The sequence below is a fragment of the Centruroides sculpturatus genome, unplaced genomic scaffold, assembly GCF_000671375.1.
Source record: "Centruroides sculpturatus isolate CEXI.00-Female unplaced genomic scaffold, Cexi_2.0 scaffold628, whole genome shotgun sequence".
Lineage (NCBI taxonomy): Eukaryota > Metazoa > Arthropoda > Arachnida > Scorpiones > Buthidae > Centruroides > Centruroides sculpturatus.
Window position 1 is genome coordinate 440,687 of NW_019385010.1, and position 27,692 is coordinate 468,378.

The 27,692-nt window shown below is 32.4% G+C and overlaps 1 protein-coding gene across 2 annotated transcripts; it reads right to left on the minus strand.

The window, feature by feature from the left end:
• Positions 1-119: 119 nt before the first annotated feature.
• LOC111633350 (tyrosine-protein phosphatase non-receptor type 11-like) lies at positions 120-26,295 on the minus strand. 2 transcript variants are annotated; one of them, XM_023377903.1, is made up of 12 exons: positions 26,086-26,295; positions 25,626-25,853; positions 25,462-25,558; positions 25,298-25,377; positions 25,067-25,219; positions 13,442-13,573; positions 6,078-6,229; positions 5,929-5,996; positions 5,705-5,856; positions 1,122-1,321; positions 848-1,037; positions 120-772 (listed from the first exon to the last, which is right to left on the minus strand). In XM_023377903.1, exons 1-11 carry the CDS (start codon positions 26,278-26,280, stop codon positions 887-889), a joined length of 1,608 nt encoding a protein of 535 aa, XP_023233671.1. In that variant the 5' UTR covers positions 26,281-26,295; the 3' UTR covers positions 120-772; positions 848-886. The 2 variants fall into 2 exon arrangements, with proteins under 2 accessions (XP_023233671.1, XP_023233672.1); XM_023377904.1 differs by having other exon boundaries at positions 25,626-26,013; positions 26,086-26,219.
• Positions 26,296-27,692: the final 1,397 nt, after the last annotated feature.

Sequence of the window (27,692 nt, forward strand, 5' to 3'; positions counted from 1 at the left end):
ACCTTTCACATGTGCTAAATAACACATGGTAGAGTATCTGTTGTAATTTTTGCGTCATTATATATGTTAAAAACATTAATTACAAAATCTATTTCTTGTCAAAGAAAGAGGAAGATAACTCTGGATAATAAAGAAATCAATTTTTTATTGTCATTTTTCACTTATTAAGTTCATTTTTATTTTAAATCTTCATGGATTGTTAACATTGGCTCATAGGATCTTGCACACGTGACTGAGCAATATCAACAATTATAACAATCCTCTTTATTTGATTATTTCATAAATCACAAAAATTAATAATATACTAGATAATCTGTCATATACAAAAAAAGTGGTCCATAAACTTACATCGCTCGCAGAATATATAACAAATATAAAAAGACCGTTCGGATGGTGAAGAGCGGTTCCGAACTCCGACGACTTCCGCAAGCGATTTGGCACAATCTTCAAAGTAAAAATTATCGTACTATATATAAATATGGCTCTTTAAAATTTAAAAATTGTGCCGCATTTCCTGTACGTATACATAGGAAATGGCAAATCATTCAATAAAATAAACAATAACCATTTTATATATTTAAATAGCAATCAACTGGATGATAGACATTTTTCAATTCAGTCAACAGGTGTGCCTTGGGTTTGACAAAACACCAAAAAAGATTAAAATTGGCACATTTAAATTATAAAATGTTGGCATTTTCTCTAACAAACATTCATACAGTTGTTACATCTTCTATTAAAAAATCTTCAATGTCCTCTTTTAAGCTATTTGCTAATAAAAAAGTATTTAAAATCATCATTTAAGTAATTTAATTAGTATTAACATCATCTAAAAAATATTAATTACATTCCAAACTTTTTCCTAAACTTCTTAACCAATTTATTGTCACGATTTTCTCGGCGGCGGCGGCGGAGGTGCCACCGACGGAGGGGGACCGATATTAAAATAACCGTAAATGGGCGTCTTTTCTTTTAAGGGAATATTTTCGTAAATTTGTCGAAGAGATTCTCCGGGTGGTCTTGGAAATGTTTTCATACTATTAGAATATTAAATTTAAACATTTTTTAAAATATAAGAATAAATATAAATCTCAAAAATACTCTAAATTATAAAAACATACCTTGGAATTAACGATTCGATATTAGGTCTAGGCGGTACGAGGGGCTTCTTGATATCCGAGTCACGAGGCAGAAGCGTCGGGCTACTCGGGCTCGGAGTTAACGAAACGGTAGAACAGGAAAGTGTTTTGGTCAAATCTCCTCCGGCATCTTCATTCGTGTATTTTATATTTGTGTATTCTCTTCCTAGCTGTATACTTTTCTAGAATATGAAAATGGAATTTCATAATTATTATCATATTCATTAACGAAGTGTTATTACCCATTCTTCCTTAAGAAATTTCTTATTCACAAATAAAACTATTCATCAAACACCATAATTAAAGTTATTTTACTTATGATCGTGACTTGTAAAATTTATTTTTATGCTTTTCTGAGTACATTTTTCAAATAATGAAAAACTTTGAGTTGATTGCTTGACTTAATAATTGCAAAATTGAAGGTGAACTTAACACACACTTTTTACACACAATATTTAACACACAATATTTGAGTTTTTATCTATAAGTTCTGAAATAACTTTTAACTCAAAGTTTGAATTTCATTACTTAATCAAAAAACAAGTAAACAAACTGATTTACACAATTATAGAATTTATCATTTGATGAATTTTTATAATCACATTCAGGGCCAACAAGAGGGAAGGAAAGCTGCAAATGCAGATGTGGGGCTGAGATTAAAATCTGTGTAATAAAATTTTAATTATAGTCTAAAAATTCCATTTACGTAATTTTAAATGCATAAAGGAAAAAATATATAACAGAAAAAAGTGGATGTAATATCTCCTAATGCAACACTCATTACATCAAAAGGGATAGAGGGATCTAAGGAGATTAGTCCCATTGTCTGTAGTCATTCACCGCAGCCCTTATCACAAACTCTAACATAATTTTATAATGCAGATGCTTTAATATGATATTTATGATTGAAGAATGAAAGAATATTGAATGTCTACTATTTATATTTAATTAATTTTTTTAACTGTAAAAAATTGGATAAATTGTTGTTAGTATTTTATTTATCCCAAATTATATCACTTAGCACGTATAGCTAAATGCAGAAATACATAAATTAGTATAAAGTAATATTCATTATTATATTTTTATCTATTAAATTATTTTTAATTGCATTCAAAATTTTCATTAGAAATCTAAATTATCATTATATATTTATATCTGATCATTTTTTAATAAAAAAAAACATGTGAAATTATTTTTGGATTTGAATATGAAACTAATTATATCATGCAAGCGTGTTAAAAATTTTACATTTATTTTGATTATAAAAATATCACTCGCATTACATTAAAAAAATATATTTTTAAATTTTTTTTGTGATTAATTCATTACAATTTATTTCAATGTGTACACTAATGCCTTGAAAATACAGGGTGTTCTGCTCAAAAGCACCCACTTTAATTTGGCTATAAAAAATTAATGGTTAAAGATATAAGTTCATCAAAGATTTTATGTGAGAAAAAACTCACCAAATTTCATTGAAAATATTACCACATCTGTACGCACACTCCAACAGTCACAGTGACAACATCAAGGCACTAGGCAATTTCCTGCTATGTATGCTGCAGCGTATCCTCTCTTACAGTGCCAATGGCTGGAATGATGCACTCCCGAAGGTCTCTGACAAAAGTTGCATAAACCGTATCTTTCGTGTAATTTCACAGAAAGAAATCCAGATCAGGAGATCTTGATAACCACGCTATTGGGCATACCAGACCACAACCTGCATTTTCTCCTGTGGCAAAGCCACAATTAGACAATAATACTCACGATTCGACTTCTGCACCGTCCTGCAGTACAAAAAAAATCTTTACAAAACTTGACAAGTTTTCCCACCAGATGCCACTTGTTGCTTTTACAAATTGTAAACCATTCATTTTTTATGGCAAATTAAAATTTGGTACTTTCAAGTCAAACACCCGATATTTCTATCACTTATAAATTTTATGTTCACAGTCATTACCAATGTCACTTACCTCGTTCAAGTGAAATCAATTTTTGTTATTCGTATCTTTCCAGTCTATCCTACTATTAGCTAAATCTTCTCAAATCTTAATTAGCACTTTTCCTAATAAATAATTTCAACGATCTCCTTACTCCATCTCTACCACTCAAACTCTACATATGTAATTCTCTTTATATTATGCTACGGGGAAGAATTAATAATTAATTATCTAAGCCTATTTACCTTTAATACAGCAACTAAGTTTATTACACTTAGCTGGGAGTAATCTGAATATTGATGGTTATCTTTCAATGCTACTTCACTCATTCACTCAAGTTTAATCTAATCTTTACATCTCAACATTGTTATAAATTATATAAATTACAATGTACACTTATTTGTTATATATTATCCAAGACATTGTAAAAATATTATGCTTCCAACTTTTGTGAAAGATTGTTTCTTGCCATTTCACAACATTTTCTAAATTCTATAATTATACGCAGTAGTTGAAAAACAACAACATGGATTATTAAATTCTCAAAAGTAAAGAAGAAAATGTCACTTCACATTCCTTGTATTGTAATCACTAGAAACATATGAAATAAGCCCTGAAATTTTGCTACATATGAAAAATTAATAGTCATACTATAAAAATAATATTAATCTTATAGAAAATTAATAGTTTCATATTTTAAACAATAGAAATGCCCATTGAGAAATTCATTCAATGATTTTGTATTGTTTCTAGATGGTTTTATGTTTCTTGATATCCAATGTAGTGTTTCCTACACTAACAACTGTCAATTAGATAAATCTATAAATTTCAATATTTTTAAGTTATATGTAAAATCCAAGTAAAGAAATGATAATCCATGCGTTAAATCTACCATTTAATGCAGAGAAGTGCTTTAAGCAAATTTCCTTGCCAAGCAGAGAAATAAACTATCTTTATATGATGTACTCATTAACTTTTAAGTACTCTGTTAATTTCTATTTGTTACACAAAGCTGTATTATTAATAGCTTTACAAATCTTTCACTAAAAATATTTAATGATTCCAGGCAAGCATATAAATTACTTTTTAACAATAAAACAATCCAAAGCACTTTGCCACTACCATCTTCGTCCACTTCATCTATAAATTTGCATTAAATTGTAATAACTTGTTTTTACAGTTTCAACTTATAAAAAATCATTGTCGTGTTGTTTAAAATATTCACACACTTTGTTCAGAATAGAAGAGCTGCTTCTCAAACTTTAATAATCAACTCTGTGGTTTATTATCCTTCTTTTTAAACAAAAACATTGCACTTTATATCTCGGAGTTGGCAAATAGCTTCATTGTGGAATTTTAATAATTCCGTTAGACATCCGTAGTTGCACCTTTCGGGTCTGCTTCTATTGCCACGCAGTTAATATCTTCTACAATGTATAGCAATAAGTTTTAACTTTAAAAAAAAATTCTTAATTCTTGAAAAGTTAAAATTACTTAATGAAGATGATAATTAATTTTAAGCATTTATGGTTTTATTTTTATTCATTTTTTACTGATTGTATTTTCCTTTTTTTCATTACAATTCATTTAATTGGTGAAAAGAAATTTTGTCTTTTTCTTCATCAGGAAACATGGAATAAAATTTTTATCATCATACTTTTTTCTGTACAGCTAATTGCAAAAAAAAAAAACCTCATTGACATTTATGTTAAAAGAAGAAAATTTGTAACAAGTATGCTCACTGAAAATTAACCATCTCAACCACATTATAGCAAATTTAAATTACACAAGATTGTATTAAATAGCAGATACTGTATTATTATTTCAAACATATATTTTTAAATTCAAAATCATATTTTCAGTTTGTATTGCTAATTTTCAACTATCTCATATATCACACCCAATTTTAATGTTACATTAAAATTATAGCTGTGTATGTGTAATTTAAATGTAACATTAAAATTGAATGAATTTACGTACATAAATGTCCATTGTCACTATAGTCGAACTTTAATTTTGATATCTCCAATAAATTTTCTCAGTACATACATACTATTTGAATAAGAAAAAAAAAAATACTCAAAAAATGTCTACCTGTTCCGCTTGCATNTACAATTCATTTAATTGGTGAAAAGAAATTTTGTCTTTTTCTTCATCAGGAAACACAAAATAAAATTTTTATCATCATACTTTTTTCTGTACAGCTAATTGCAAAAAAAAACCTCATTGACATTTATGTTAAAAGAAGAAAATTTGTAACAATGTATGCTCACTGAAAATTAACCATCTCAACTACATTATAGCAAATTTAAATTACACAAGATTGTATTAAATGGCAGATACTGTATTATTATTTCAAACATATATTTTTAAATTCAAAATCATATTTTCAGTTTGTATTGCTAATTTTCAACTATCTCATATATCACACTCAATTTTAATGTTACATTAAAATTATAGCTGTGTATGTGTAATTTAAATGTAACATTAAAATTGAATGAATTTACGTACATAAATGTCCATTGTCACTATAGTCGAACTTTAATTTTGATATCTCCAATAAATTTTCTCAGTAAATACATCCTATTTGAATAAGAAAAAAAAAAATACTCAAAAAATGTCTACCTGTTCCGCTTGCATTCGTTTTTGTAATGTTTCCATATAATGTTCGACAGCAAGATAGACAAATTTATACTGCGCTTCCGTTTGAACCATTCCGGATCTCTGCGCTCTCACCATCTGTATCGTCCTCTGAATATCGATTTCGCAGTCTATGCCTATAAGTCAAATTTCTATTTGTGTAATATACGAATTCACATTGACATCGGTTCAATAAAGTAATATTTCACCTTGTTTTTTTATCTGGTCCACTATCATGTCGATGACAATGAAAGTTCCCGTCCTTCCTATGCCGGCACTGATAAAAATAATTAATAAACAAAAAATGAATTACGCGAAAAATAAACGAATAAGGAACTTTTTTAATTTTCTACATTACCTGCAATGAACAACTATTGGACCGGCATTGGGAATAGATTCTTGGCGATGGTTAACGTCGTGCAAGAAATTCAGAACGCAACCTGGGTCGGACGGAACTCCGTGATCGGGCCAAGCGGTGAAATGATAGTGATAGATAGTTCTCGGGGAAGACTATTTTACAAAAGTTATTTTTAGTTAAAGTTAAAATATATATATTAATATAAATAGTAAACAACTATCTGATACAAAATATATGCAATCGTAGAATAAAAACAGTATTAAAAACCAATGTTAAACATATTATGGAATGTCGTGATCAATTTTAATTTATAAATTTGTAAGTCAGAATTCTGATTTGCACATTTAAATTCCAAAGTGGCTAAATATAAATTATAATAAACCGAGAAAAATTGGAATTATAGCGCAGGGATAGCCAAACTATGTTAAGATAGAAGCTATATATCACCTATCAGAAATACATAAGAGTAATTAATATTCTCTATTTGAAACGATATTTTATATATGTATATGTATGTATGTAAAATACTGTATGTATGTATATACATGCAGTATTTTAAATACAGTCGAGTCCGCATAAGTCGTCATAGGTATAACTAGACACAGTGGGTTAATTTAAGTAGTCAGTTTTCTGTGGTCCCAGCCGACTTACATAGGCATTAATGTTAAAAAATCTGGTTTACTCGACATCGTTTAACTCGTCACCACTGGATAAATCGACGTGCTTTTTTTGTCCCACACTCGTTTAGACGTCTGATAAGTCGACTCCCCTCCTGAAAAAAATGAGTTCACACCACACAGCTTACCGTGCGATGTGAACTCATTTTTTTCAGGAGGGGAGTCGACTTATCAGACGTCTAAACAANGTAAGTCAGAATTCTGATTTGTACATTTAAATTCCAAAGTGACTAAATATAAATTATAATAAACCGAGAAAAATTGGAATTATAGTGCAGGGATAGCCAAAGTTTGTTACGATAGAAGCCATATATCACCTATCAGAAATACGTAAGAGCAATATTCTCTATTGAAACGATATTTTATATACAGTATGTATATGTATGTATGTATGTATAATACTGTATGTATGTATATACATGCAGTACTTTAAATACAGTCGAGTCCGCATAAGTCGTCATAGGTATAACTAGACACCGTCGGTTAATTTAAGTAGTCAGTTTTCTGTGATCCCAACCGACTTATATAGGCATTAATGTTAAAAAATCTGGTTTACTCGACATCGTTTAACTCGTCACCACTGGATAAATCGACGTGCTTTTTTTGTCCAACACTCGTTTAGACGTCTGATAAGTCGACTCCCCTCCTGAAAAAAATGAGTTCACATCGCACGGTAAGCTGTGTGGTGTGAACTCATTTTTTTCAGGAGGGGAGTCGACTTATCAANCTGGATAAATCGACGTGCTTTTTTTGTCCCACACTCGTTTAGACGTCTGATAAGTCGACTCCCCTCCTGAAAAAAAAATGAGTTCACACCACACAGCTTACCGTGCGATGTAAACTCATGTTTTTCAGGAGGGGAGTCGACTTATTTATTAATACAGTAGGGGCGTCGTTTATCCGAAAGAATTCCAGTCGGCAAACTTAAATTTTCGCTAGTGCTGTGGCGTCGCAATCTTTGGCTATATATTGGGCTACTCCAATATTTTTTTTGTTGGTGTGTGTTTTAGCTGGCAGCACTGGCACTTTTGTGTGGTGTTTTTCCGAGGACTGTGTATGGTGCCGAATCGAACGTTTTTGATACTAGATCAACTTCTAAAGTATATATATATATATATTTCTTTTTTGTTTTTGTATTTTTCAATATATTTATTTTGTTTGTACAAAATAAAGAAATAATTTTTAACGATACAATAGCCACGATTATTATTTTAAAAAGTTTACATTATGCTTAACATTGACGAAAATTCATCGCGAGGCGACACGCGACGGAGAAANTAAGCTGTGTGGTGTGAACTCATTTTTTTCAGGAGGGGAGTCGACTTATTTATTAATACAGTAGAGCGTCGTTTATCCGAAAGAATTCCAGTCGGCAAATTTAAATTTTCGCTAGTGCTGTGGCGTCGCAATCTTTGGCTATATCTTGGGCTACTCCAATATTTTTTTGTTGGTGTGTGTGTTTTAGCTGGCAGCACTGGCACTTTTGTGTGGTGTTTTTCCAAGGACTGTGTGGGGTGCCGAATTGAACGTTTTTGATACTAGATCAACTTCTAAAGTATATATATATATATATATTTGGTTTTTATATTTTTCAATATATTTATTTTGTTTGTACAAAATATAGAAATAATTTTTAACGATACAATAGTCACGATTATTATAAAAATTTTTGTTAGGCTTAACATCGACAAAAATTCAACGCGAAGCGACACACAACAGAGAAAAATTTCAACGTGGGCTAGGTTAATATATTTTTTCATACATAATTGGTTATCTAAAAAATAAGTTATCCAAACAACCCCAGTCCCCAATTGATTCGGATAAACGACGCTCTACTGTATTAATAAATTGATAAAGTAAAACGCAGATTAAAAAGAAAACTAATCTACTAAATTCTAAAAAATGAAACTTCAAACTTTTTTTGGCTTTTACAGTATCTTCTTTTTAGTACTTTTATCTTAACTACACTGATAACTAAAATGATTGTTCTCATNCTTTCATTCGCGCGTTATTTGTAGCACGTCTGTTAGAAATAAATATCTGAAAGCTAACAACGCTTACGCTGAAGGAAAAATACGAACTTGTGTCTGAATTTGAATGTAATAAAACTTTGCAAGCCGAATTTGCAAAACAAGAACAACATTGATGGGAATTCTGAAGAAAAACGAGGAAATTAAGAAACTTTTTGTTGAGTCTTCGTCATGGCTGTCTCGATAACGCCGGAGAAAGTCGCAGTACAAAGCTACTCTTAACAATCGGCGTAAGGCCTATCCAAGGGCGAACCAGTTCATACAATAAAAAGAGTTCAATTGTCCAAACGAACGCTGAGCTGCCGGTGAAATGATGCGGAGAGCGTCGGCCCGGGGGCACACTGCATACTTTGAAAGGATGGTTGTCGTCGGGAAACACCTGGGCGAACTTCCGGGTCAACAGTCGAAGTCAATTCCGAACCGTCGACTCTGTTTTCGTTGATTTTGGGACGGAAGCACAAAAATCCGTGAAAGGAGCGCTATGAACTCGAGACCAAGAACTCTTAATGTCCTTGAAAACGCGGTTTTATAGATTTTTCAACCGCAGTCGCCTCTCCATCGGTCTCTCGTCGTCACCTGGTGACAATTCGAGACCCGATGAAGGGCGCGGGAGAGGTCAACTTCGCGACTGAACACGGCTCCTCTCCGGCCGCGTTTTCCTCGACTTTAATCTTGCTATTGTTTTAAATCTTTTACAAAAAACTTCCATTGTTTAACTGAGATCTTTAATTTCACCCTTTTGCGTTGTGAAACGTGATGTTTTTTAAAGCCAGTGAATACCTCCTTTCAAATCCGTTGGGTCCTCACAGATAAATAACTTTGCTATCATACAACACAAAAGTCCATACAGAATGATTACTTGCATATAGGTTTGTAATGGCTCTACATTTGTCTTAAGGACATAATGTTTTGTGACAATTTATTAATGATTTAAAATTTCACCCACTTTACAACTTCAAAAATAATTATAAGAGTCAAAACTATTATAATTAAGCATTTCTTGGTAATCATAGACTACTTTTAATAAGATATTCAAAAAATTAGCTGGATACTCCAAAGGTAGCATTCTCTCCTATCAATATTCCACGATTTTATAATAATANAGGGCGCGGGAGAGGTCAACTTCGCGACTGAACACGACTCCTCTCCGGCCGCGTTTTCCTCGACTTTAATCTTGCTATTGTTTTAAATCTTTTACAAAAAAAAAAAATCTTCCATTGTTTAACTGAGATCTTTAATTTCACCCTTTTGCGTTGTGAAACGTGACGTTTTTTAAAGCCGGGGAATACCTCCTTTCGGATCCGTTGGGTCCTCACAGATAAATAACTTTGCCATCATACAACACAAAAGTCCATACAGAATGATTACTTGCATATAGGTTTGTAATGGCTCTACATTTGTTTTAAGGACATAATGTTTTGTGACAATTTATTAATGAATTAAAATTTCACCCGCTTTACAACTTCAAAAATAATTATAAGAGTCAAAACTATTATAATTAAGCATTTCTTGGTAATCATAGACTTTACTTTTAATAAGATATTCAAAAAATTAGCTGGATACTCCAAAAGTAGCATTCTGTCCTATCAATATTCTACGATTTTATAATAATAATTGATGAAAATATATTAGCAAATACAAGTTTGTAGAAGAAACTAGGCAAAAATCCATAAATTTTGCATTAGACTTTATTCTATGATATTCTGTGAATATTTTAACTAATTTAGTAATTCATAAAGTAGACAAAATAGTCATGGAATATCATAGAATATAAATGGTAATATAAATATTTCCTGATAGATAATAACAGTGAAATATTAGTAAAATTACAGGAGCCAATTTTGCCAATTATTTGCAAGAAACAAAAAAAATAAAAAATAGAATTCAGATTTTTAAAATTTTACTTTAAATTTTTATCAGTTTTAAAAGATATTTCCCCGCAATGCAAGTAGTACACTTTTCTTTACGTTAGAAAAAAATTGAAACTTGTGTAAAAACGATTGAAAACACTCTTTATAATTTAATATATAAAAACCCTTACAATTACTAACAAAGCGGGCATTAGAAACGAATTTCTATTAGTAATTTCAAAATCAATTATATTCTCAATACTAGTTATGCAGTTCTGTAGTTTTTGCACTATCTTAATGGGGGTGTGACGGTGGCGCTACAGTATGGGAAAATACATAAACCTTCTCTAGAAATATGTGGATATTGTTTCATCAAATACAACTAGTTACTCCATAAACCAAATAACTTCAAATATAATGCTTTAACGAAGGAAATAATTCTCCACTAATACACTTTTTGAAACTAGTACGTGTTTTCTTTGCAAGATACAACTCAAACATCTTCCACTATAAGTAAAGAGAAAAACTAAGAAAAATACATAACTAATTATAATACTGGTATTAATCTTAATATAAATTCTAATGTTTATATTCTAGATTATTTATGTTTACTATTGATAACTGATCTTAATACAATAACAAATGTAAGATAAATTCAAGATAAAAAATAATTCTTTGTTCAAATCCATCTTATTTTTGCTTCATTTATTGTTCTACTTAATAATCTTTTAAACTTTCCAAGAAATTTTACATTATTACACTTATTAACGTAAAAACAAAACGACAACCTAACCACCCATCTTTCAGGAAAATTTTACACTGCTGGCCATCCAAAATGCAATACCCTGAAGGAAGCATCCAAATCAAGTAAAATTTGCACCATGCATTTGTGGCAATGTGATATACAAATGATTAACATTTCAGCACAAACGCGCATCAAGGGTTGCTGTTACACCACCTGCAAGCGCTATATAAAGAGAGAATATAAGGCCATTTTGAAGTACTGGAATTGTTCTTTTGTGAGCTTTTTTGGCATAAGCAGCTTCAGTATGCCACGCAAAGGAAAACGAGCATCTTTCGACCACGTTTCTGAGTTTGACCGAAGAAGAATAGTTGCCTATAGGGATTGCCTTCAAAGAAATCGGTGATCGTGTGGGACGTAACCAAGCAACTGCGATGCGGATCTGTAACCGCTGGATGCAGGAGGAAACAACGAACCGACAGGACTGATTGCACCCACCTCGTTGCACCACTGCACGTGATGACAGGCACATCGTGCGCATGGCAGTGATGGATCGCTGTGTCACATCATGAACCATATCACAACAAATTCGGTTTGTTGCGCAACAATCGGTGTCCGTGCGTACCATTTGACATCGTTTGCAGCAGAGTGGAATGTCTGCAAGGTGTCCATTGCCACATTTACCATTGAGTCAAAACCACAGGCATTTGCACCGGCAAAGGTGCGATGAACGACAGACATGGACAACCGAATGGAACAACATTGTTTTTTACTGACGAATCCCACTTCTGTCTGCAATACCACGATGGTCGGATTAGTGTCTGGAGACACTGTGGTGAGAGACTGCTGAACTGTTGCCTTATGCATCGTCATACTGCTCCTAGATCCGGTATTATGGTTTGGGGTGGTATTGGATTCCACTCCCCCCCTAGTACGCGTTGCTGGTATACTGACCAGCCAGTGCTATATCTCTGAGGTGTTGGAGCCTGTTGTTCTCCCATACCTTCAGAGCTTGCCAACGGTCACATTCCAACAGGATAATGCACGATCACATGTGGCACGCATTGCTCAAGACTTCTTCACCCATCAGATTGCATTGCTGCCTTGGCCTCCTTGTTCTCCCGATCTCTTGCCTATAGAAAACGTCTGGTCAATGATTGCAGAACGACTGGCCCGGGATACACTCCCCGCTGCTACACCATATCAACTTTGGTAATCTATGGAAACAGCATGGAATGCTATACCCCAACATCATATCCAAAGTCTCTTTGAGTCAATGCCGAGGCGTGTAGCAGCGGTTATAGCCAGCAATGGCGACAACACTCCATATTGATTCCATCATCTTCCTCAAGTCACAAGAGACTGTATTTTCAACCATTTGATCTTTGTACAACGTGTTATCTCCCAAATAAATTTGGCTGTGATATCTCTGGTCCTTCTTGGTGTTGCATTTTGGATGGCCAGCAGTATATAATTTTATTAATAAAATTTATCTTAAATTTTGCCAAGTATTAATCCAGTTTTCTGATATATGTTTATGTGATTATACTTTTATTCTTTTAAAGTTACATGTTTTAATTCAGTAACTCCAGTAAATTGATTCTAATGATAGCCAAATCATTTATTTATTATAAAAAAAGTTTTCAAAGCTATTTTATTTAGTAGTTGTTAACAGTAAAATTTCCTTATTTAATGAGTCATCTTCCTCCAAAAAGACCTACCAATTGAATAAAACCACCGAACACCAGCAGTTGGTCATCGTACCTTGCCAACAAGCTGGCCACATGGAGTTTTCCAGGTTTTTTGCACGTTAGTAACACCTAAATAGGGGCCAGTTTTCCATAAAAAGACCACTGAGAGGCATTTCCCCTCAGCAGATCGCCCATGTATTACAGTATATGAATAAGCACAATAAGCCTCCAAAAAAAGTTACCTGCCTTTACAGATTCAATTTCTTCATAGATAATTAAGTAAATTTAAATAATAATAAAATAAAATTACATATTATCTTATTATCTTAATGCACATTGTGATATTTAATTATGAATTAAAAATTTAAACTTACCCATCCTTCTTTAGTAACCTGAAATTCTCGCAAAGTGTAATCGACAGTAGCCGATTCGGCTAAACTTTTAATCTTTATTTTTCCAGCCTCTTTAGTTTCTCCCTTATCTGGCCAATATTTAAAGCATTTATTCTGGAAAAAAAATTCCAAATTTAAATGGAAAAGAATATCATCTCGCAAAAAGTTTTCAATTCAGTTGATTTACATGAGAGCCATTATTGGGCTGCAATTTGAAAAACTGTAGACCAACTATAAATTTCCAGTGACTGTCTGCCTGTCTTTCGTTAATCTTGCAAATGGAGTTAGATAGATGAAATATGAGATCAGATATGGAAACTTTAGGGACAGGAAGCCCTGATTAACTATATATGAACTTCCAATGCAAACTGGAAGTCGTGTTATTTCAATTCGAAAATTTTCCCCCGAAAGGTATCATTTATTGAGAATACTAGTATTGAGTATATACATCTATCCTTTAACAATAGAGTTGTGCCAGTCATCTATCTTTAGATAGATGACTGGCAGTCATCTATCTAAAGATAGATGACTGGCACAGTTCTATAGTTAAAGGAAAAGTATAATGTACAGGGGCAACACACTACTAATGTGAGATGGACAGTATAAATTTTAAATTAAATAAATTAAAGATATGATTAAAAATTGCAGCCCAACATAGTGACGACGTCACAATAAATAATTGCTCATTAGAAATAAATTTCACAATTTTTTATACATTTTATTATATATCAGATTGGGGGTGCAAGTAGGAGGCAGGTGAGGCATGTGCTCCAGGTGCCAAGTAAGGAGAGTGCCAAAAGGAAAGTGTGTGTAATTATTTAGAAAATTATTTGGAAATTATCAGGTGTTATTTTTATCATCTTTCTCAAAGCATTTGTAATGCTGAACAATTTTTACATTTTGATTCATTACATTTTAAATACATATGTAAACACCTACTCTAACATGTAATTTTCTCTTGATGTCTTCTAATTCATTATTTTATTTGTAATTCTGTTTTACCTTACTATATTTTCTGTGCATTTGTTTGTTAAATGTATATTTTTCATCTTATTATTGTTTTTAAGAGTCTTTTTTCTTTTTTTTTTTGAATTGGGGAGGAAATCAATTGTCCAGTGGCATTTCCTATTGTATTTATAAATTGAAAAAGATAAATTATTATGCAAGTTAAAAGTATTCTAGCAGTGGCACAGACTGATTCATTATATATCATTGGCATCTCAAACCTCTGAACAAGAGAGGATGACTGAGATCTTAGTTTGCCCTGGTTGACAGAGCCTAGATGTACCCTCTAATCAGATCAAGCAAAATGATCAAGTAAAAATTCATTTATATAGTTTAATAAAATTTTGAAGGAATTTGAAAGAATAATAATAAACATCAGTTCCTTAATAATTTTGCACTCCCAAGCTCATAAGAAATAAAATTCACAAACAAATTGCATTTTATGTAATTTTTGAGAATTTCATTCCTTAAAGATGAATTCAAGTGATCTAAAAGTTAATAGAGAACCTACACTTGTTTTTTATTCCAATAAACCATTTTTACTTATATTAATTATACTTTTTTAAATCATGATTTAAACTATAATAAAAACTCCAACATGTTAAAACTGCAAGCATGCAGATGAACTGGATAATTAATGTTTTCCTGTTAAACAGAATAAGAGGAAACATCATTTTGTACAGAAAATAATTACATTTTTCCTCTAAAGTAAAAATGTAATCAGAGTAAAGTCACACAAGTCATACAACATTTCAATCAACAATTGAATTTGATAAATCAATAAATGCGCAGTTGTGAAAAACAGAGCAAAAGTGTTCTTTGGTAGAACTGAAAATAGATTAATGATGATGTAAGAATGGGGGAAATTCAGCTGATTATCTCTTTAAAGAATATAAATTACTTCATTTTTGTAATTTGTTGGGTAAATGTGCTAAAAAGTGACTAATAAACATTGCAAATGTTACCTTCTCCCCACAACTGCAATATAATTATTTATTTATGGACATTTTTTTCTAATTTTATTTTGGAACTTTTAAGGCAAGCAAGCGCATAAAGGACGACAACAGTACTGTGGAAAATATTAAAGTATTTAAGGGCAGGCTGTCCCTGTCACACAAAAACGGATTTTTAATATCGATGTCGGGAATATCAGTATATATTTTTCTATCAGAGACAGTACACGTAGCATATATAATTAAAATACCGGGTGTATACAGTATATTACTGTATTTATCTTTTTGGCTGTAAAAATCTCATTTAAATTGAGTTCTAAATAGCAAACTTTAAATGGCGCACAAAAATTACGATAAAATGTAAATAACGTTGATTAAAAATTAATTCGCCAGAAAACGACAAAGAAAAATAAAACTTGTTACAGACGGTGAGGCAGAATTCGAATATCGAGTTACGTAGGCGATTTGCTAGCCACTTCCAGGGGTGGGAAATACGTTCGATATTCTTGCATTTATATCCTCATTTATAAGACTCGATATAGAGATTTGTCTTCTTTGTAGTTATCGAGTAGGTGTAATTTTTCGAACATTTTTCTTTTTTTACTAAATGATTTATTTAACAAAATTACACCTAAGCCCCACAAAACTGTTAAGATCATAAACGACGTAGTAAATGCCAGAATATCGAATATTATCTCACACTTTAACGTGGCTGGCAAAACGCCTTCGTAACACGACCTTCGCGCCACAATAAACGCTGTTGCCGTAACCGTTTTGAGTTACTTTCTCGTTACTACTGTACTACGGTTCTCGTCGAATGAATGAATAACTCGGAAAAAGTTTGTGGTTTCTCGGTACCGTAAGCTTAATTCCAAGAAGAAGACAGAAGATTAATAACAATGTGTATGACGATAAGCGATGATTGCCAACTTAACCAGAGTAGTCTTCTCTAGCGGATAAAAAGTACTGTTCGACTTTTTACAACCGACCTTCTCCGCATTCCTATTTTCAGCGTTTTTATTCCACGCCTACGGTCGAAATTCGTCCTCCGAAAGAGTATTTGAACCGATTCTTTTAGTTTTAAACTATTTCGTACGTAATTTATTTCAGAATATTGAAAGCGGGACTTTATGTTTTCGTAAGGTTGGTTACGGACGACGGCGTCCATTATTTAGGAGGTCCTATTTGAAGGATCTGGGAATTGTAAAAATGCCCGCTAAGTATTCGGGAGTGTCCGTTAATTAAAGTGTCGCTGTATTATGATTTCTTGTTTACACTTTGACATAACTTTGGAATTGTTGAAGTTCTTAGCCAGAAAGTATTTCCAGAAGCATTTTTAAAGTGAGAAAATATCGAGCATTAAATATTTTAAGTCGCCTTATATTTTATTTTATTGATTATTCCACCTTATAATCTTACCAGTTACAGCACTCCGTTCTAATCGTTGATTTTTTCCATAAAAAATACCATATTCATTTATAAGCAGAGGCGGCGTAAGGCGTGGGCGACGTGGGCCACCGCCTACGGCCTCGCTGTCCGAGGGGCCTCGCGCTTCGAAGGTTTATGCATTACATAAAAGCCGTAAACTCAACGAAAAAATTTTACTCGTCATAAAACGATAAATATATTGACATACCAAATTTGTTTTTATTTGTCTAGCAACATTTGCTGGCGTTGGGTTGCTATCGCGGGGAATCCTTGCCAGCCAGAGCTGGGGATTTCCCATTGTGTTTGTTTACGTTACTTTCACGATTCTCAACGGCTAGAAAGCCGATCAAAGTATCGCAGTAAAGTATCCCGTAANATAAATCAATAAATGTTCATAGTTTTATATAGTGGTGTAACTAGCTTTTCAATGGATAAACTTGCAATGTCTGTTCATGTTACTTAAGATGAGTGTGTTAATTAAATCTTCTGGAATCAGCTATCACTCCTGTAGAAGAGCTAACCTCAGTTCCTGAAGGTTCTAGGTAAAGGCTAGTGTTCTGCAACACAGAGGCGGCGTAAGGCGTGGGCGATGTGGGCCACCGCCTACGGCCTCGCTGTCCGAGGGGCCTCGCGCTTCGAAGGTTTATGCATTACATAAAAGCCGTAAACTCAACGAAAAAATTTTACTCGTCATAAAACGATAAATATATTGACCAAATTTGTTTTTATTTGTCTAGCAACATTTGCTGGCGTTGGGTTGCTATCGCGGGGAATCCTTGCCAGCCAGAGCTGGGGATTTCCAATTATGTTTGTTTACGTTACTTTCACGATTCTCAACAGCTAGAAAGTCAATCAAAGTATGGCAGTAAAGTATCCCGTAAATAGTGGAGTTAAAACTCGAATATTAAATATTAATCGCAGGCATTTTTTACACTTTGCGGTTGTCATAGCTAGAATCTACTGTTGGTAGACGCAGCTAATTCTTCTGTGGAAGCAAAAACATTTTTTGGTTTTATTCAGAAAATTTATTTGCTATTTTCAAGTTCCAGCAAACGCTGGGAATTAATCAAAGGCAAATTAAAGCTTACTTTGAAGCCTTTATCAGAGACAAGGTGAGAAAGCAGAATCGAGGGATTGAAGGCCGTATTACTGCAATTTGATGTTGAATGCATCGAAAGCTTAAAAAATCAAACGGAACAATCAGACACACTCAGTGATTATGATTCGGTTTTAAACGAAATGCTCAGTTTAGAATTTATCATATCATTACATGTAGGGTATGAGATATTATCGCGTGTTAATATCATAAACAAATTATGGCAATCTTTACAAGTTCATTTAAGCAATGCTCTTGAACATTTGCGTACATTTTGTGACTGGATCAAAGAATATCGACAAACTGGATTCGAAAAATGCTTGTCTGACGCTCGTCAACTTATTGAGAATAGCAGTTATGAACTGCCAAAAGACTTTAAAAACGAAAGGGTAGCCAAAAAGAAAAGGATGTTCGATGATGAAGGCAGCGATCAACCTATACAGTCTCCCAAAAGCCGGTATGAAACAGATTTTTTTTTAACACCATGATTGATTCTATAATAAGCAATATGGATTCGGGATTTATGTCTTTAAATTAACATTTTGAAAATTTTGGTTTTCTCTATGATCTAAGCAAGTTAAAAAATATTCCAAAAGAGCAAATATTAAAAAACTGTCAAGATTTACACTCAGTCCTGCGAGTGAGTGAGAGCAGTGACTTACAACCTTACGAATTATATGAAGAATTACAAACAATGATCCCAAATTTACCAACTTCATTAAAGATGTGAAACAGCTGCTCTAATACATAACAGAAAATAACTTGAAAGATATTTACCCAAATATTTACATTGCCGTTCAAATTTTGTTAACAATACCGGTAAGTACTGCCTACGCTGAAAGGAGGTTTTCAAAATTAAAACTAATAAAAAATTATTTAAGAAATACAATGGGTCAGGAAAGACTTTTACCTTTCGCACTTTTATCTATTGAAGCATATATAGTATAGCATATAAGCTGAATTACGATACAATTATTAAGGTGTTCAGTAAGGCTAAAAGCAGGAAATTTCTGTTTCTTTAATTTTTTTTAATGTTAGTTAAAGAATATAGTTTGCATTTTTAGGAATAAAAATTTGACAGTTTCAACTGCTTTTTATTTTATAAAATCAGTCTTCTTGAGCCACCAGGGGGCCTCGCGAAATGTACCTTGCCCACATCAAATTTAGGTCTTGCCCCGCCGCTGTTTATAAGTAAGGTGTCTATATAAAAATTTAACTTGTTTCCATTTTAACTAATAGTAATTATGAATAAAGCATTCGTCATTTGTAATTATGATCGAAAAATAGCACAAAACGAGTGCCTCTATCGGCGCTGTTTTCCGCAGTGGATCTAGACACGCGGATGTCCAACCCGCGGCCCACAGCACCCTAAATTTTTTAGGTACATTTTCATTTATTTTGGTAAAGTATGTCGTAACAATTATTCTCGTTTCACCGAATACACTTTGATGTCGTAATGTCGTAATTGGTGCTAGAAAATCGTTTTATCTAGAAACTGTTATGTGTGTGGATACTGTGGTGAACATTCTTTTTCTGCGTGAAAAACATCGGAACTGCTGAAAGAAATAGGTTGAGCGATTCCCATTTAACTAACATTCTTAGAATTACTCTCTTCTCTAACTGCACTTGGTTAAAAGAACTAAACCTCCAAAAAACCCTTTTAATATGCAGTCGTTTCATTATCTATTCGAACGCTTTCGGTCATTTTTAATGACCTTCGAGAACAAAAATCGAATCCTTCCGATTTGTATTCAACGAAATTTGTTTTGGAACGTATTTAAATTTCAACTTTCTAGTGCGCAATCTCGTAAATATAAAATTACGATATATACGGGCTAATAACGTGTACAAACGTACAAATAAAGTATATACAAACATAATACAATGAACGAATAAATAAATAAATACGTAAATAAAGTGCAAACGTAAAAAGGCCATAATTGCGCCTATTTCTTTAAACCCTCCCTTTTGCTTAAATATAGGCCTATTTATATTAACGCCCGTTCTCCATGCCGCTGAAATTTTACTTCATTCTCTAAAGTTGATCTCTTATCTTGTTGATTGGTCTTGCATATTTGCCGTGCCTCTGCATATTTGAGGTGTCTCTTGTCTCGACTCTTTTGTATTACTTTTGCTCGTTCCCGTTCCACTTTAACTTGTGTTGGGTCTGCTATAATGTACGTCGCTAGTGCGGTGACTTAAGAAAGAAATATTCGGATGGAAAACGGCATTTAAAGTTAAGGACGAATGTGCTAGAACCGACATCAACCCAGTATGGAAAAATATAAGACAAAGTAAAAAATGGATGAACGTGAATAATATAGTACTTACAAGAGCCGACAAATCGAAGGACGTGGTAGTCACGAAAAGATCTACATATGATGACCTGTTATTAAAATACGTAAAAGAAACACGATGAGAGAATGCCCACCCACTGCTCTGGAGAGGTTACAGACAAGAGTCAAACGTTTTTCTAACACAACCTTTGCAAAAGAACTCAGAATGAAGAAAATAGTAGTCACCTCCACATAAGTTCCTAGACTGTTTGGATTTGCCAAGACACAAACTGGAAAAAAGCATAAGACCAGTGGTTGATAAATGCTGCTCGCCTACAATAATACTAAAACGATTTCTCAAAGGCTTTATGCATCCTAATGAAGTAAAAGATGCAGTTCAGAAAGTTATGAAACGAAAGAACCCATTTAACGATGATCACCCAGGAAAAAAATGGCTAAAGCTTTTTCTAAAAAGGCACCCTAATGTAGCAGCAAAGAATACAGAAGTGATATCTAAAGCACCAGTAGCAATTTCAAAACAGATGATAAGGAATTGGTTTTAAGAATTAAGTAATTATTTGAGAGAAGAAAATGCAAGTGATATTCTGCAATTTTTGCAAAATCCTTTTTGTATCTTCAATGCAGATGAAACAGGAATGTTGTTTTCTCCAAAAACTGGCAAACCTAAAGCATATAAGAACTTTTATAACACTTGCATCAGGACAAGAAAAACTGTATCACAGTATTGTGTAATTTTTCTGCAAGTGGCCAGTCAGTAGATCCTATAATAGTGTTCCCATACAAGAGAATTCCAAAGCATATTGCACGTTCAGTTCCAGATGGCTTTGCTGTAGGAAGAAAAAGTAAGAGCCACATTTTATGAATATGTTGCAAATGACTTTTACCCCTTCCTTCTGGATAAGAATATTCAGTTTCCTGTATTATTGCTTCTTGATGGACATAAATCCTCTATAAATGAAAAATTGTATAATTTTTGTGTTGAGAAAAGAATTCTCCTTTTTTTGTTTGTTGCCAAATGCAACTGATATTATCCAAGCCCTGTGATCTTGCAATTTTTTGACCGTTTAAATGTCAGAGGAGAAATGTGAGAAAACACAAACAACAATCATCAAAATCAGTTTACAAAACTAGTTTGCAACTTTATTCTTTGAAGCTTACAAGAAAGTCTTGACATTGGAAACAATTCAATATGGGTTTGAAACATGTGGTTTGTTTCCTTTTGATCCAAATAGGGTGGATTAATCAAATTGTATTTCCACTAGGTGTAAGGAAATGCTTTCCGAAAATGAACCTGATTTATCAATTAAGTATGGAGAACTATATAAAGGTGCACTGCAAATGATATTAAATGAGATTCCACTTAATTTGTTATCAGATTTCAAGGAAGCCATTGCATCATATTACAATCAGATAAATTTAGAAAATTATTATTGCAATATTGCTTATCTACGAAACACATTTTTGTATGGATTATCAAACTGATAATTTCTGTAACATCGTATATATATTTTTTTGAATTAAACACCTTTTCTAAAAACTAAAATTTTTATTCCAATTTCTTAATCTGAAATTACATGACTGAATTACATAAAATTACCAACACACATATAATATACAATGGTATAAAATTGCATATAATATCTTAAAACTCTGATTATTCATTACTACTCACTTGCGGTCATTCACTAGCTCTCAGTTGGTCAACTACTAGAGCCATATGGTCACTCACTGGTGATTTTTAAATTTTAAAAACATTATGTCATTAATTTAATAAATATTACAGAAAATTAAAAATTCACTCTTTGAATGAGTAGTGCGAGTTCTTAGTAAACAGCAATGACCATTACTTATGTTAAATGTCTGTTTGTTAAGTGATTATATAGAAATCTCTCTATCGAGATGCTTAATTGATCATTCATACAACTACTCTATGTATATCCACCACACATTTTGTTTCACCAAGTAAGTTTTTATAATTTTATTTTTAACTAGCTGTTACCCACGGCTTTGCCTGTGCAGATTTTGCAATTTGATAGAAATAACCTTCCTTCGGTACTTCGCTAAGATTCTCGATCATTAGTTGTTACTAATTTCGTAAAATTACTGATTTTTGTTTGTTTCAAACTATGGACTGCTAATGCACCTAAATTCAAGTTTCAAATATTATGGGATTCCATAATATCTTTTCATATCTTTGGTTAATAAAAAGAAAGTTGCTGAACATTTTTAAAATGCGAGCGAATTTATATCATGCCACATAATTATGCTTATAATATGAACAAATGTCACAAAATCTGTAAACAATATGGCAACTGTAGCTTGGTACCAACAACTGCAATTATTCTTTACTTTTTGCAAAAATAATTTAAACCTCCAAGTAAAATTAATCAGAAATAAGTATATTGAAAGTGAAATCTTTCTGTATCTTTTATTAAGTCTTTTACTGTAGACCAAATAGCTCAAATATCTGCTGTTTCTATGGAAAACTGGATCCTATTTAAGTGTTAGACATGTGAAGAAAACAGAAAGACTCCACATGGTCAGTCCATTGGTCAGGTGTGCAACTAACTACCAGTGTTCTGTGATTTTATCCACTTGGCCACTGTTGGGCTCATTTGTAATAGGAAGCTTTAAGGAAAAGTTTTGTTATAACATATTAGAAGAGAAATTAAAATTCTTAATTACAGTGTTGCATACATATTCCTATAAAATATAATGTTGATGTAAATACAATAAATTCAAAAGTTTAATCACTTAAATAAAATCTTTATAATTGTACAATGACACCATTGTTGTGTATAGGAAGTTTTGCCTCATAGTTGCTAACACCCTTCAAGACAATGTGCCCACCAGTTGATAAAACTACTGAATGCTGGTAGTTGTGAGTTCATGCCTAACCAACAGACCAACCATGTGGAGTTTCCTAGGTTTATTTCACATTTATAACACCTAGATAGGATTAGTTTCCCTTAAAATATCCTCACAGGAGGCATCTCTCTTGAAAAATTGCCTACATATCATGTTGCCATAGCAAATAAACCTTCAAGAAGATAAACTATACAGAAATTTTAACACCAGAATAGATAAATTACCCAACTTCACTGCCTGTAACCGGCATTCTTCAAGAAGAGGCAATGTAAGAAGCCACTGTTTTAACTTTAATAATTACAGCATTTGGATGCTCTGTGCTGTAAATATGTGAAACAAACTCAAAAGTACCTTTTCCTTATTTTCATTCTTTTCAATTAATTTGAATGGCATCAAAAATACAGAACAGAAAAAATAATAATTAGGATGATGAAGAAACAATATTATCAAAGCATTGTAAAGGTCTTATAATGTTTAAAGGTCATATAAAATTTAAAATTTACAATAGATAAAAATCGAATAATCAATTTCCAGATGTCTCAATGTTACATGTACGCACACAATGACACCTTTTGTACTTATTCCAGCAACTTTATTTAATAATTTTGCTGGAATAATATATTACAGTAAATAGTTTCAGTTCAGTACAAAGCTTACAATGTTTTTGACTGATTGGTTAACACAAGTAGTAGATATAAAATTTTGGTTCTAATAATTAATTAAAATCTATAAAACAATTATTTACTGCTAATTTTATTTTTATATGAACTGAATCTTTAATTTCTTCTATTAATTATTAATTGTTAAGTCATATCCAAAAAACTATTTGAATATCTTTGTTTAAACATTTCATTCTGTAAAATTACTACAGGTAATTTTGGCATAAACATTCCAAATTAAAATGTTAAAATCCCAATTTAATATAATAAGGTGTCAGAGTTCCTATGTAACCTACTTACACGTCACCTGCACATTACCCTTCATTTTTTGCACAAACTTTTTGCCCCACATTTGAGAGAACATCTTCCATGCTGATGGTTGCAAGCAGAGGTGCTTGCAACCATCAGCATGGACATTTTGACACTTGGGACACTTGGAGCAAATGCCTCCCTTTTTTGTCTGAGTTTCCTTTTACCTAATCCCCAAGAAGGCCCCAAATTTCATTATCAACAAACAGAAAATTCATGACTAATAACTTAATCTGCAAATGTAAAAGAAAATAATGAACTAAATTTATTCCATGCAACTTCATCATATGTTGACCAAAATTACATTCCTTGTTTTGAAGGCCAAGATATCTCTGATTGCAACCAACACCACCACCTTGTAGGAGTGCTGATCTGACATTGAATTATAGTTTGAAGCTTCTTGCATAATGTTCTTTTTAATAGCTTGTGTCCGCCTTTTTCACAGTCTTCGAGTGCCACTGGTTGCAAGTCATTAAAATAGCCCCAATAGTTGATTTTATTCTTCAGCCATTGTAAGATAAAGGTGAAAAAATTTCACTTTCATGAAGTCCTAAAGAAAACTGTAAATTGTTAAGTTTGAATTTTGAAGTGGTACTGCGTTAGAAGTAACTACTGAATTTTCATCAAGTTCACTTGTCATAAGCTCTAATTGGAAGAGCCAGAACATATTTCCCAGCACAGAAACTTTATGATTACCCTATACTATTATAGTTTTGAGAATGAGGCACATACTGAACAAACTAAATGTCATAATAGTTTTCTATCCTAATGTTAAATTTTAATAAATAAAACAAATGTCATCTAATGTGAAGTAGATATCTTTATGCTACATGCATCTAATTATTGTTGTGATCATCATAATACAGCAATAATTTTTCAAGGCATACTACAAATAATATGGCTACATAAATTGTTAATGAAGTGTCACCTAACAATAAATTATGAGAATTCATGTCAGATTTAAACTCAAAATAATAAATAAATTTAGAAACCTTTCCTCTTTCCACTTCTTTAGTAGTCATGACAATCACTCTAGTATTCTCTTGCCATATCATCCACCAGAAATCACCTACGGTATTCATTAGGCATCCCTGCGTTGCAATGTAATAAGTTTTAGGTGCATCACCCGGTCCGGTTTCTTCTGGCTAGAATTTATAATTAAAACAACTTTAATTTTTAATCTTAAAACATAAAAGACATTAATAAAAATTAACAAATCATACCCTAATTATATTGGCATTTACATAGTCAGATCCGGGCACATTTTGGTCAACTCCAGTTAGAATTACACGAGTATGATCAACTGAAGGTTTTTCGATGTCACAAAAAATTGCATGTTAAATCTACAATTTAAAAAATCATTAATATATCATGGGTATAAACTTACATGGCAAAATGTTCTTGTAACGATTCTTTGCTCTGTTCTCAGATTTCTGTCCTTCCTTCCTGCTATAAAGGTGCTTACATTCTTGTTGTTGAAGATACTGAAAACAATTGACATATTTAAAAAATTTTTTTAATTGTAATTTTTATTATACACAAAATACAAACCTCAAATTCTTCCCAAAAGCCTGCCTTTCCATTAGTAACACAATTATCCTTGGATAATTCTTTCACACGAGATTCTATCGTTGAAGCAGTTATGCGTGTGGCATTGAACGGTTGTTTTAAATGCACGACAGTTCCAGATGTCTCAACCATGGGATTTTTCTTGTAATGCTCAACAAGATCAGTAAGATTATCGAATTTTTCACCCCCACCAACATCATATTTACCGTCCTAAATTTCAAAACAACAAGGTTAATCATGAGTTCCAGTTTCTTTATTTATCAGTAACAAACAGAGTAAATATTAAGAAAGCCACAGACAAATAAATTAACTAAGCAAACGTGAATAGAAGAGGTAAAGCAAGTAATTTTCATCTATCTGTTGTTTGTTTCTATAAAATGACCAAAATAAATTATAAAATGTGAAAATTAAATGCTATAAAAACAATATAACAAACTTATACCTGACAGCGTATCATGACATGAGTGACTTTATCGTCAGTCCGAACAGACAAGACATAATCGCCTGGTTTACTCTGGCTCTCCCGAACTAAAAAGCTACCATTTTTGCCCTTGTCAATAACTAATCTTTCAGCTTCCTTTCCAGACAATGGTCCATGAAACCACCTAAAAGTCACAGAAATACAATGAACCACCATTAATTTCAAATTTGAATATAATATGTACTAATGACTGTACTAATAACTGCAATAAAAATTAAAGGATTCAATGCATTCATTTTAATTTTGTGACAGTTTTATTCCAATAAAAACAAAATAAAATGCTCCAAAAATATTTACAGATGTAAAAAGTACAATTAAATTATTTACATTTGAACTGTACTTTGTTATACAAGCTGCATCCAGAAAAAAGTACTGTTTAGCTATTTAAAAGTAGGCATTTGAAACAAAAATTATTTAATCACCATTAGATAATACATATCTTAATCCACTTTTCAACATAATTGCCTTGCAAATTGAGGCACTTTTCATATCTTGTCACTAAATTAAAGATAACCTGTTCATAGAATTCCATCACCTGTGACTAACTCTTTCAGGATGTTGCAATGATTGTTGTTGCTTTCTGGTGTCATGTGGCAAATTTATGTTTCGTCACCAATGACAGTTCTTTTCAAAAATCCATTTCCTTACCCTTAATACCACTGCAAAAGTTCTAAGGCTGATTCCATGTATTTTGTTTTGTAAACTTCCATTATCATTTTTGGCACCCTCTCAAACACATTTTGATGTGCAAGTATTTAGTCACAGTTTCATGCAGCAAAGATCTTGAAATGTCAGGAAACTGTAGAGAAATCAGAAATTGTAAACTGTCTATTGGAATGAATCCTATCTTTGACATTGTGTAGCAAGTCTTTATTAACTAGGGATGGGCAGTCACTACACTCCTTGTCATAAACACTGTCCCTTCTTTGTTAAACATTCAAACCCACTTTTTGCCATACTTTCACTTATCACATTTAGTTTGTAAATTTTGTGGTCAAACATTGTTTGCATTCAAAAACTTAATTACTAATCATATTTCACAACTGGCAAACTGCTCAATTATTATGAACATTATAACTGGCACTTTGATCCTAAATGTGAAGAAGAAAAACAAATATGGCTCAGTTACTTTGTTCTTGAGTAGAAGTAACTATTCATGCACATCTTGACATTGCCAAAATGCATGGAAGATATATGCAAATGGTACTTACTTTCTGGACACACATCATATTAATTATTATAACAACATTAAATAAGTAAGTGGTAGTATCAACAAATTGTAATAGCATTTGTGATTATGTTCCTAATCATACCTTATAGCAGAGTTCTGCAACCAGTGTGCAATGAGAGAATGCTAGATGTTCCAAGGCACAATACCTCCAAAAGGAGAAAAAGCACAGTTTATAGTGGACATGTTAATATGATAAATACATGCTGATTCAAAAGGAACAATGGTTTGCCTATTAAATGTTTATTGCCACTGATGTTTGTGACAGAAAGAATTCTAACAAGCTTCAAATTTTTACACTTTTGCATACTTTATAGAATATGTGCACATGTTGACTCAC